The 12,927-nt window shown below is 46.5% G+C and overlaps 1 protein-coding gene across 3 annotated transcripts in view; it reads left to right on the plus strand.

Moving 5' to 3' along the window:
• Nucleotides 1–12,927, plus strand: part of CYTH1 (cytohesin 1) — a 90,243-nt gene that overhangs the window by 56,121 nt on the left and 21,195 nt on the right. For all 3 annotated transcript variants that reach the window (XM_033960190.1, XM_033960188.1, XM_033960191.1), the window contains exons 2-8: nt 5,215–5,297; nt 5,887–5,951; nt 6,596–6,662; nt 9,504–9,622; nt 9,939–10,019; nt 10,603–10,715; nt 12,500–12,648. In XM_033960190.1, the coding sequence (XP_033816081.1) occupies nt 5,215–5,297; nt 5,887–5,951; nt 6,596–6,662; nt 9,504–9,622; nt 9,939–10,019; nt 10,603–10,715; nt 12,500–12,648 (677 nt within the window). The remainder of the gene's footprint in view (nt 1–5,214; nt 5,298–5,886; nt 5,952–6,595; nt 6,663–9,503; nt 9,623–9,938; nt 10,020–10,602; nt 10,716–12,499; nt 12,649–12,927) is intronic.

Consider the following 12,927-nt stretch of genomic DNA (forward strand, 5'->3'; position numbering starts at 1 on the left):
CATATTTGGAACTTTGTTTCTCTTTGTTTCCCCCTTACTCTTCCATTCTATATATAAGCTCATGTAAACCTTTTCCTTTCTCTCCTTATATTTTAAGTTCTTATAAACCGTGCCAAGCTCCACTTCCGTGGAGAGGATGCGGTATATAAACTTAAGGTTTAGTTTAGTTTAGTATTAAAGTCCATTTCAGGACCACCAGGCCAGTCAGGTTTTTGGGATAGCCCTAATGAATTTGCATGGGGCAGATTTGCATGCCTGTCACCTCCTTTATATGTAAATCTCTCTCATGCATATTCATTAGGGTTATCCCAAAAACCTGACTGGCCTGGTGGTCCTCCAGTTCAGGGTTGGGAACCATTGGTCTAATGCTCTTTCCACCTGCATTGTGAGGTCATAGAGCTTTATGGTTATAGAAACATGATGGCAGATAAAGGCCAAATGGCCCATCCACAGCATCTACTCTCTCCTCCTCTGTCTAATATCTCCCACGTGCTTGTCCCATGCTTTCTTGAATTCAGACACAGTCTTTGACCTGAGTTTGCGAGCTGACAAGACATGGAGGAGGAGAGTGTTCTTCACGGAAATAGAGAACTGGGGGGAGGTGGAAAGATAAGGGCCTCGGTCTTAGCCATATTCAGTTTTAGATGGCGGTGAGACATCCAGATGGTAGTGTTGGACAGACAGGCTGAGACTCAGGCCTGGATACCTGTAGAGAGGGCTGGTGTGGAGAGATAGATTTGGGAGTCATCAGCATAGATTGAAAACCATGAGAGGAGATCAGTGCACTGAGGGAACGGAGAAAAGGAGAAGGTCCCAAGATAGAGCCTTGGTATATACTGATGGATAGTAGTGGAGGAGGACCCACACTGAAAGTGTGGTGGGAGAGATAGGAAGAAAACCAGGAATCCAAGTGAGGACAGTATATCAAGGATTAGGTGAGGGTCAACAGTGTTGAATGCAGCAGATAGATCGAGAAGAATGAGGATAGAGTAGAGGCCTTTGGATCTGGCCAAGAACAGGTCATTGGAGATTTTCAGAAGGGCAATTTCCTTGGAATGCAGTGGATGAAAGCCTTTACTTTTCATTTGTAGTTCTCCCAACTTTCCTATTGTTTTATGTTTGTCAAGTATTGTTTAGTGGGTATTTATTTATTGTAAAACGCTTAGAAGTCCTGATTTGCGTTTTATCTAAATTTTAATAAACTTGAAAACTTGATTGAAGTGAGTCAAGAATTGCTTGAGATAAAAGGAAGTCTAGGCAGTGGCAGAGGATAGCATATTCAAGTAGCTTGGAAAAGAAGGAAAGGAGGGGCATGTGGGGTCTAGTGAGGGTTTTTTGAGGACAGGTATAACTACTACATGTTTGAAGACATTGGGGTCAGTTGCAGTAGAGAGTGATAGATTGAGGGGGAATGACAGTGGAAGAGAGAGTGCTGAACAGGTGGGTTGGAATCAGATCAGAGGAGCAAGTAGTAGGTTTTGAGCAGAGTCAATGTGTAGTTTCCTCTTCACTGATTTCAGAAAAGGAGGAAAGGTGGCAGAGTGGACAGGTAGAAGGGAGGGTGGGGTGGCCTGGTTGAGAATTCAAGGTGAATATTCTGAACTTTGTGTAGAAGAACTCAACCGTAATCTGGGAAGAAAGGGAAGGGGGGATTGGAGGTGAGGGCATTTTGAGTAGAGAATGACACGAGGACAAATTTGTCCCTGTCCCAGCAGGAAGTAAATTTCCCTGCCCCATCCCTGCGAGTTTTGTCACCGTCTCTGTCCCATTCCCGTAAGCTCTGCCTTAACCACGCAAGCCTCGAACACTTATGATTTTCAAGCGTTTGAGGCTTGTGCAGATGAGGACGGAGCTTAGGCATTGGTGGAATGAGGCATGATGACATCACAATCTGAGCTCTAGAATGTTGCTACTTAGGATTTGAAAGCGTTTGAGGCTTGTGCAGATGAGGACGGAGCTTAGGCATTGGTGGAATGAGGCATTATGACATCACAATCTGAGCTCTAGAATGTTGCTACTTAGGATTTGAAAGCGTTTGAGGCTTGTGCAGATGAGGACAGAGCTCAGGCATTGGTGGAATGAGGCATTATGACATCACAATCTGAGCTCTAGAATGTTGCTACTTAGGATTTGAAAGCGTTTGAGGCTTGTGCAGATGAGGACGGAGCTTAGGCATTGGTGGAATGAGGCATTATGACATCAGAACCTGAGCTCTAGAATGTTGCTACTTAGGATTTTAGAGGGTTTGAGGCTTGTGCAGATGAGGACGGAGCTTAGGCATTGGTGGAATGAGGCATTATGACATCACAATCTGAGCTCTAGAATGTTGCTACTTAGGATTTTCAAGCGTTTGAGGCTTGTGCAGATGAGGACGGAGCTTAGGCATTGGTGGAATGAGGCATGATGACATCACAATCTGAGCTCTAGAATGTTGCTACTTAGGATTTTCAAGCGTTTGAGGCTTGTGCAGATGAGGACGGAGCTTAGGCATTGGTGGAATGAGGCATTATGACATCACAATCTGAGCTCTAGAATGTTGCTACTTAGGATTTTCAAGCGTTTGAGGCTTGTGCAGATGAGGACGGAGCTTGCAGGGATGAGGCAAGGAAAGGAAAAGAACTCACTGGGACAGGAAAATGAGTTCCCGCAGGAACAGGGAAAAATATGTCCCTGTGTCATTAAGCAAATTAAATGGTCCTAGTATTCTTGTTTTTAGAGGCACTAGTAAAAGCAGCGAAACAGAAGCACTCACTCTACAGCAAAGATTCCTGTTGCCGTATTGCCACACCCCCAGAGCGCTATTCTATCATCATCATCGTCTCCTTTCTTCTGCTTACAGCTGCTGGACTGCACAGAGTGAGTTTTAACCAGCAGAAAAAAGGAGCTGTTGATGCCTTTGTACAAGTCATTGATGTGGCCTCACTTGAAGTATTGTGTTCGGTTTTGGAGGTTCAAAAAGGCTGGAAGTAGATCATAGGAAGATGAGAAAAAGGATTTGGGGTTTGCTCCAAAAGACATGAGAAAAGATTGGAAGACTTGACTATGTTCACCCTAGAGCAGTGTTTCCCAAGTTGGTCAGCTTTTTAGAATATCCACAAAGGAGGCAATGTATGCAAATCAATCTCATACATATTCATTGTGGATATCCTGAAATGTTGACTGGCAAAGGGGGGGGGGTGCTCTAGGACTGACTTGAAAAACGCTGCCCTAGAGCACTGATCCCCCAACCTTTTTTTTGTACCTTGGACCATTTTCATGCAAGACAAATTTTCCACGGAATGAGGGGAGGGATTCAAGTGCATTATGTATAATATAAATACTTTTTGTTTCTATTATTATTACATTGTAACATATGTAATATATTAATACAACTCAACATAATGCAGAGTCAGTGGGAGCCCTGAGCTCGTTTCCCTGCAACTAGATTCTCTCGTCTGGGGGTGATGGGAGACAGCGACACCTGAAGTCTGTTCCTTATGTCCAGTCTATTCTGTAATCTCATTTTGGTTGCTGTCATTGCAGAAAACCCACTTCACAAAGATAGGATGTTGGAAATGTAAGCTAGGGTTATCTTGTGGGCTTGCCGAAAAAACCTGAGATAAGTGCAGGAAAGAGGCACAGCCTGAAATAGTCACTTTTTTTAAAAAAACCAAAATCCCAAACCTTGCAAACTAATGTAAATAAAAGAAAACATTGTATTCTTTCTGAGCGGCTTGGCTTGGCACTGCCCACGGCTTGGTGATTGGGAGGAAAGGAGGGACAGGGAAGATGTGATACCATCATTTCAAAACCTGAATAGTGTTAATATAGAAACAAATATTTTCCAGAGAGAAAAATGGTAAAAACTTAGAGTACATGAATTGAGGTTGCAGGGTGGTAGACGTAGGAATAACGTCAAGAAGGGTGGTCAATGCCTGAAGGCAATGGAAAGTGACAGAATTTGAAAGAGCATGGGATGAACATAGGAGTATTCCTAATTAAAAAGAGGATCATATAAAAGCAAAACTCAAATGACTATGCACGTTGATAGATGGAGTGGTGCTAAGATCAGTGCCAGGAAGACTTCTATAGTCTGTGTCCCATATACGAAAAGACAGATTATGATGGGCCGAAGAGGGCTTCAGCGGCAACTCCAGTAGTTGTGATGTGTCAGGTGGACTTCCGTAGTGTGTCCCAAAAATGACAAAGAAAGATGAGGCAAACAGGAGAGAAGGAATCCAAAGCACAGGAACCCAAGCCAAGCATCAAAACTCACAATGGGCCTCCAAGAATGGGTTGGCATTAGAGGTCAACAATGGCAGTGGTACACTTTGAGTGATGCCTTCTCTTCTTTCAGATATCAACAGGCAAATGCCAACTCGAGTAAAGGTAGAAACAATGTTGCCAGGATTTTATGGCGTCAGATCAATTGTGCCTCTCTGGTCAGCAAAAAAAACCCCAAAACCAAACAAATTATTCCATGTTCATTGTTGGTTTAATGATGACTGTTGGGCAGACTGGATGGACAGTTGAGATCTTTATCTGCCATTATCTACTAGGTTAAGGTAGACTTCAGGAAAACCACTGCATATCTCTTGGTGGTGGAAGGGGAGGGGGGGGAGAGCTGCATGGAAGCCATCTACAATGCTTGGAGTGGAGGAGGAGCCTCATGGTTGGAGCAGTGGGTTGAGAAACAGGGAGATTTGCATGAGAATGTCATCTGGTCCCCATTGAAATGGATTTTATATTGCAGCGTCCTCAAATCCTATCCTGGCTCCCTGTGATCTTGGACAAGTCACTTAACCCTCCATTCTTTCAGATACAATCTCCTATTTAAGTCTTTCAGGGACAGCCAAGCCCAACGTAACTCTTCAAGAGCTACAAGAACAAGGAGCAGCAGATGAAAGGTGTTGGATTTTATACTATGTTAGTGATTGGTTTTATTATTGTAATCTGCGTAGGTTCTAAGCAGGATATAAGATTGTTCAATAAATAAATATTTCCTAAATCCCTTCATTTCAGGACCTGGACTGGCCACTGTTGGAAACAGAATACTGGGCTCGAGGGACTATTGTTTTGACCCAGCAGGGCTGATATTATGTTTTTTGAGTTAGTTTGTCTTCTTTTGGGGCTGGGTGCACCTGTAATGAAGCGCCATGCCAGGGCTGCACACCTGAGTCCCACGTGGCGCAGTTTGGTCTGTTGCTGAACCCTTTCTTTCTGTTCCTCTCTTAGTTCCCAGTGATCTGACTCCAGAGGAGCAGCAGGAACTGGATAACATCCGGCGTCGCAAGCAGGAACTGCTGGCAGACATACAGGTGATTCAGTCTAGCAGTCTGCAGGGCTGTGCTGGGGGATGGGAGAGCAAAGTGAGGCTGCCACGCCGTGCTTGACGTGCAGACGCTCGCAATGCCCACACATCCATGAAGTCAAGGAGGATGACACCCCCACCACCAGCCATCTGGATGTTTCTGTTGTGTTCAGGCACACCCTGCTTCCTGTTTGTAGCTTTAATCAGTTTAACCACAGCTCAAGCCCTGCTGTCTGCTGCCTCCTCTCCTTTTTACTTTCTCCCCTGTGTGGTTGCTCTTCCTTAGAGAGAGTGAGCACCGACTCTCACAATGGCATTTAGCAGTAAAACTTAAAGGTTGAGGAGGATAAGGGGAGCAACCATCAGGATATCTGAATGCCCCCCCCCCAGGAGTATGGCCATGTGCTGCAGTGAGGAAATATGTCAGCTGACAAAAAGATCCCCTGAAGTCCAAGTTTGTCTCCCATCCTCCCTTGTCCTAAATTTCACTGGGTAGCCCCCACCCCCTTCCCTTTGAATGTTTTTCTTAGGGTACGTATGTGCAGTATAATTTACATCTCCGTTCCTCTTCTTTTATTTACATTTCTGAATCTCAGCGGCTGAAGGATGAGATAGCAGAAGTCACAAATGAAATTGAGAATCTTGGATCCACGGAAGAGAGGTGAGGTGTGGCAGGGAGGCAGCCAAACTTTTGTGGGGTTCGGTCAGTCCTGTTAAAGCTTTTCAAACTGTCCGTTTCCCCTTTTGCTTTCTTATTTTAAAAGTCGGTCCCATGCACAGGAGGAAAATTGCCCAGCCATCTGGTATCTTCTAATGCAGTGTCCCGCAAATGTTTTGGCTGGAAAGCACCTGGAAGTGCGTGAAGGCCCATCTGGCCGCCACCCTGAACCCGTCACTTTGGTGGGGGATCCTGAAGGAGGGGAGGTGCGGGAAGAGGAGGAGAGACGATGGCGAGAAGAGTCGTCGGCAGCGGCTGACTGCCTACAGGACATGCCTCTCACTGCGAGAGGCATGTCTGTACCCTCACCTCTTCTCCTTACCGGTGTCGTCGGGGCACCCAGTTTGCGATGCAAAAGAAATCTTTGGTGACACATTCTACATGGTGTGGGTGTGTCAGCAGCTTGTGTCCTGCCCATACTGGAGTCACTGGCTTTGCAATCACCAAACAGGTGGGGGATTTTCTAGTGCATAATGATGAGACAGATGTAGGAAATAGCCTGCAGGGGGCAGTGATGGTCTGGGGAGCGGGCCAGATCTTCGGATACAGGCGCAGGGAGTATGAACTTACGGTTTCTTCTTTTGAAGGAAGAACATGCAGAGGAACAAGCAGGTGGCTATGGGGAGGAAAAAGTTTAACATGGACCCCAAAAAGGTAAGGTACCTTCCCTAGAGGGGGAGGGGGAGGGGGGAAGGGCAGCATCCAGCTTAATAGAGGGATGAGCAAGAAATAAGACTTTTAAAATGATGGAAAACAACAAACGGAATTGACCCCAAAATATCCACAAAGAAGAAAATCCAGAGAAAACCAAAAAAACTCTGTGGAGTGACGATGTCACTCCACAGAGTTTTTTTGGTTTTCTTTTAAAATGATGGGACATATCGGAGGTAGAATGGGCTTCCTTCTCTCGTATTTCTTAACCACCTTTATGAAGAGATTCACCCAAGATTATAATTTTATTAACATAACAGTAAACATAAATCAATGAGGAAAAGTTAAAGAGCAAATTGAATCATGAAACAATCTCAGAAAACCAGAGACACAACAGCGTAGAACAGTGGTCTCAAACTCAAACCCTTTGCGGGGCCACATTTTGGATTTGTAGGTACTTGGAGGGCCACAGAAAAAATAGTTAATGTCTTATTAAAGAAATGACAATTTTGCATGAGGTAAAACTCTTTATAGTTTACTAGTCTTTAAGCCCGTTACATTAACGGGTGCTAGAATAGATGTGTCTGTCTGTCTGTGTTTCTTTATCTCTCTCTCCTTGGCCGCTGTTTGTATCCTTCTGTCTCCTCCTCCCCCCCGAGCAAAGCTGTCTGCGGCCAGCACCCACCTCCCCCCCAAATGACTCTCCATGGCCCTCTTCTGTCTTCCCCCCCCAGAGCAAAGCTGTCTGTCCCCAGCACACCTCCCCCCAAAGCAGCCCCCTTTCCCTATCTCTCCATGGCCCCTTCTGTCTCCCCCCAGCACACCCCTCCCCCCAAAGCAGCCCCCTATCCCTCTCCCTGTCTCTCCATGGCCCCTTCTGTCTTCCCCCCCAGAGCAAAGCTGTTTGCCCCAAGCACACCCCTCCCCCCAAAGCAGCCCCCTTTCCCTCTCCCGCTGACTCTCTCTGGCCCCCTTTCTCTGTCTGTCTTTCTGTCCCTCTCCCTGCCCCTGTGTCTTTCTTTCGTTCTGTCTCCCTCCCTCCCACTGTCTGTCTGTCATTTTTCCCCATTTCCCTATGCAGCAGCAACAGCATTTCCCTCCTATCCCCCCCCCTTTCCTGTGTAGAAGCAGTAGCAGCATTTTCCCCCACTCCCCCTTTCCCTTTTCTTACCTTATCTTCCCTGCTCCATTCGGCCCCTCCCCCTTCTTTTACTGCCGTTGTGGATCCGGCCTGCTCCTGACCCTCCCACCACCGACAAACCTCGGGACTCCAGCCACGTAGGCAGAACTTTAAACACGCTGCTTCGCTGCCTTCTACTGGCGATTTCCTCTACCGCGTCTGTCTCCGATGATATCATCAGAGACGCGGCAGAGGAAATCGGCAGAGAAGGGCGCGAAGCAGCATGTTTATAGTGCTGCCTACGCCGCTGGAGCCGGGAGGCGACGGAGAGGGCAGGGGGTGCTAGCGGTCGGCAGCGGTGGAGAGCAGGGAAGGGCGCGCATGCCACTTGTCTTGTCTCGCGTGAGGCCAGACCGTAAGCCGCGCATGCGCACTTCCTATGTGCTACAGCTCATGGAAAACGGACGCACGCATAGGAAGTGCGCATGCGCGGCTTACCGTTTTATTATATTAGATAAAACTTTCCTTTAACAGTTAAAAGGAAAGATATATAAACTATAAAGTTTTACCTTATGCAAAATTGTCATTTCTTTAATAAGACATTAACTATTTTTCTGCAGCCCTCACATTTAAAGTTTAATATCTTTTCTTTCTCAAAACTGGCACATTTCATTCACTATATTGAAAATAAAATCATTTTCTCTACCTTTGTTGTCTGGTGACTTTATTTTTCTGTGCTTTCAACTATGTTTCCAGGGCCTTCTTGTCCTTTGACTGTTTTTCTCTCCGTCTTCACTTTCTGCCTTGCATCCATCTTTGGCATTAACTTAATGTTCAATATTTCTGCTTTCTTTTCAAAATCTACGTTTCCATGTCTTCCCTTCCTATCTCTCTCTTTTTCCGTCCTATTTCCATGGTCTGGCATCTCTTTCCTTCCTTTCTCTCCCTCCCTCCTTCCTTCCTTTCCCCTGGTCTAGCATCTGTCTCCTTCCCTTCCTCCATGCCCTGGCATCTCTCCCTCCCCCTCCATGGTCTGATATCTCCTTTCCTTCCCTCCCTCCCATGAACTTGGCTTCTTCTCTTGTTCCTCTCCTCTCCCTTCTCCTGCCTTCCCTCTCTTTCCCCAATTGGGTGCAGCAGCAACAGAAGCAGCATTTCCCTTCCCCCTTTCCTGTGCAGGAGAGGCATTTCTCTTCCCCTTTCCCTCCCTCTCCCTTTCCCTGTAAAGCAGCAGCAGCATTTCCCTAGGGTCCCCCTTTCCTATGTAGCAGAAGCATTTCTCTTTCCCTCTCCCCTTCCGTTTTCTTCCTTGTGGAGCAGCAGCGTGTCTGGCCGGCTCGTTCTGTTCAAAGCCGCGGGTGGCGGCTCCTTGCGAGATCCGCACCTGCGTCTGAAGCCTCTATGATGTTGTGACGTCAGAGAGTCTTCCGATGCAGGAGTGGATAGCGCGAGGAGCCGCCAACCCGCGGCTTTGAACGGAACGAGCCGGCCAGACACGCTGCTGCTCCAAAAGGAAGGGAAAGGGGAAGAGAAATGCTGTTGATCGCATCCAGACCGCGGCCCGCAAATAACACCTGGAGAGCCACATGTGGCCCGCGGGCCGCGTGTTTGAGACCGCTGGCGTAGAACATGGAACTGAATTATGAGAAATGGGAAGAGAATACGAGTGCAGAGAAGGGATTCTGTCTCTCTTTCCTCCCCGTCTAATTATCTTTCTGTTCCAGGGAATCCAGTTCTTGATTGAGAATGAGCTGTTGAAGAACACGTGTGAGGACATTGCGCAGTTCCTCTATAAAGGGGAGGGTCTGAACAAGACCGCCATCGGGGACTACCTGGGAGAGAGGTTGGTGGAGCTCATGAATGTTGAGAAAGGCACAGGCCCTGCACAGTGTTTGAGGAGGGGCCTCTTTTCCTTGTACAGTGGAAGGATGGGGTCTCTGATGGAACACAGCACAGCAGCATCCACTTGCAGTTATCACCTCGGGGCTAGATGAAACAAGGCCATCTGAAGGGCTTTGTAAGTCAGGGGGAGGGGGGAATAAAGCTCGTGATATCAGCTTGTCTGTGCTGAGTGTTTTGCTCCTTTCTCTACAGATATTGGAGGATTTGCTTTCTCCCCCTCCTCCATGTGCTTCAACTTGCTCTGTTTCTCTTTCCAGAGATGAATTTAACATCCAGGTGCTTCATGCCTTTGTAGTTCTGCACGAGTTCATGGATCTCAACCTGGTGCAGGCCCTGCGGTGAGTGTACATTAGCCTTCTGTCTCACAGGAGGGGAGGGGCCTTATTTCAATTTGGTGCAGCTTCTGTGTCTAGCATATACTATTACCCTCAACCTTGGGGGGCTGCATTACTGTCAGCCTGGGGGGTGAGAAGAAACATTTTTTCTGGTGCAGCTAGTGGCATACACCATTCCTTTAGCTTGGGGGGGTCTTTTTCCTGGTGCTGATACTGCATTTGCCATACACTATTACTGGCAGCCTGTTGGGGAGGGGTTTCCTGATGCAACTGCTGTGTCTGGCACACACTAGTCTTCTTGGACCGGCAGCTTTATTTCCAGTGCAGACGGGGAGTGCGATATACACCACTTGTGTCAGGAGAGTGGTAGAAATCTGGAATGCTCTTCCGGAGGCTGTTATAGGGGAAAACACCCTCCAGGGATTCAAGACAAAGTTAGACAAGTTCCTGCTGAACCGGAACGTACACAGGTAGGGCTAGTCTCAGTTAGGGCACTGGTCTTTGACTTAAAGGCCGCCGTGGGAGCGGACCGCTGGGCACGATGGACCAGTAGCGGCAATTCTTATGTTCTTATGATCTTCCTCAGGCAGTTCCTGTGGAGCTTCCGACTGCCAGGAGAGGCTCAGAAAATTGATCGGATGATGGAGGCATTCGCACAGCGGTATTGTCAGTGCAACCCAGGTGTCTTTCAGTCCACAGGTACATGGTAGGGTGGGGGAAAATAGAAATAGAGAAAAGGATGGCAGATAGTAAAGCTTTTGCAAACACACCTGGTTGTGCAGGGTGGTTGTATTAGTCCGTGGATGCAAGGCTTAAGAGAGAGAAGACTTTTGTAGAGTTTCTGGAGGCTACAAGCAGACGGTAAGTTGGTTTTTTTAATATAAATATCCAGTCTGCCCATCCACACCCTCTCTCCTCCTCCCCTGTATTTGTCCCAATTATTTTGACTATTTTTCATATACATACATCACAATCGGTTAATCGGGGAATACAAGCTAAAGTCACATATCCTCATAGAAATCTATACATGTGATGTGCACTGAATTTAGAAAGAAACAAACCTCCCAAACCATTTCACCTTTTGCCCCCATTTATCCAGCATATAATGATGATCAAATCCCAGATATAAACCAATGCACCTCAGTTCCACTCGACCATATTTGTATGCAGTCAATTTTGACATTAAACACATCTAATGCAATTTGTGCAGCATCTTCTTTATATCAGGAATCGCAGTTTGCTTCCATGATTGGGCCAGTGTCAATTTATGAGCCTTCTGTGCATTTATACCTCAAACATCTCTGCCATATCTCCTTCCCTCCATATTGAGATCACTGACCATTTTAACAGCCGCCCTCTGAGCCAACTCTGTCCTGTTTATATCTCTTTGAAGGTCGGGTTTTCAGACACTATCACCTGCTTTTCTACTTATTTGACCACCTTGAGATCATCCAAATTCTGCTCCTCTTTCATGCCCAGAAGTTCTTCACCCTCCTGAATTGTACTGCTCTCTTGGGCTTTGACTGTACATTTTTTTAGCCAAGTTCTGGATCATTCTTCCAGCTGATTTTAGAGGGGGGGCTCAGTAGATTAGGCAATAAGCTATTCATAGACCCCGGAGAGGTACACTAATAAACTCCTCACCTAATCTCTAGGACAATGCAGATCAGCATTTTAAGAAGCTTAAATTTTAAGCATCCCCACTCCCTTCATTAAACACTATCAAAATATTTTGAAAAAGACAGCAGTGTAACAGCAGAATGGGGGTTAGCCAGTCTATTGCATAGATTGTCTGCCCTTGGAGAAGCCTTTTGAGTACACCTAGTCCAGAAAGCCTTCATCTCTGGAGCCCAGAATGGCAGAGCTGTGATGGACGAGAAAACGATGAGCCAAGTTGTCAAGGAAAACTGGGAACGGACAATGCACTGGAGCCAGCTTGTTTATTTCAGTCCAATGCCTGTTTATTTCAATATCTTGGACTGAAATAAACAAGCATTGTTTTATCCTGCTGGCTCCTGTGGATTGTCCATTGTCCGTTTCCACTCTTTTCCTTGTCTGGTTATTGGAGTGGCAGGAAGTGATCCAGTTGACTGGCTCTGTCTTTCCAGAAATACACTATCCTTGCACAGAAGAGGGCAGGGCATTAAGTAGCAGAGCTATTGGTGAGGCTTGCTTGGAGAGGTCTGAAGAAGGGTTGGCTCTCACGGTACACAGCAAGGTGCAGGAGAGAGGTATGGAAGCTAAATTTGGGCTGGTAGGGAGAACTGCTGCCTTGCACTGGATTTTTGCTTTGGTCATTCGTCCAATTCCACCTAGCTCTGGAGCAGCTTCTTAGGTCGATGGGCTCTGAACGAGAAGGGTCACATTTTTCTCTGGTACTGGGGCTATATGTTGCCTGTCCTGCTAAATAAAGAATACTGTGACTCCCCTCCCTCTTGAGGTTAAACAGATGATTTCTGCAAGCTTTCTGATTTTTTTTGCAGATACCTGCTACGTTCTGTCTTTTGCCATTATCATGCTCAATACCAGCCTGCATAACCCCAATGTCAAAGACAAGCCGAGTGTGGAGAGATTCATTGCCATGAACCGGGGCATCAATGTTGGAGGAGACCTGCCTGAGGAGCTGCTGCGGGTCAGTATGAGGAATCGTGGGGGAAGGGGATAGCAGCAATGTCAAAACGTCCTCTGGGGCTCACTGTATGCTATATCGAGGGCTATATGAAAAGCTTAGGATATATTAGCAAGTTCCCGCCTGCATCTCTCCAGCCACAAATCAAACCCCTCAGGATCTGTGTTACAGAATGAGCCATCTAAAAGTGAATCACTTTTGCACCCTTTCAAAAACCAGGGGACACGCAATGAAATTACATGCACATACTTTAAAAACAAATAGAAGGAAAAGAATAGTTAA

The sequence above is a fragment of the Geotrypetes seraphini genome, chromosome 10 (genome assembly GCF_902459505.1).
Source record: "Geotrypetes seraphini chromosome 10, aGeoSer1.1, whole genome shotgun sequence".
NCBI lineage: Eukaryota > Metazoa > Chordata > Amphibia > Gymnophiona > Dermophiidae > Geotrypetes > Geotrypetes seraphini.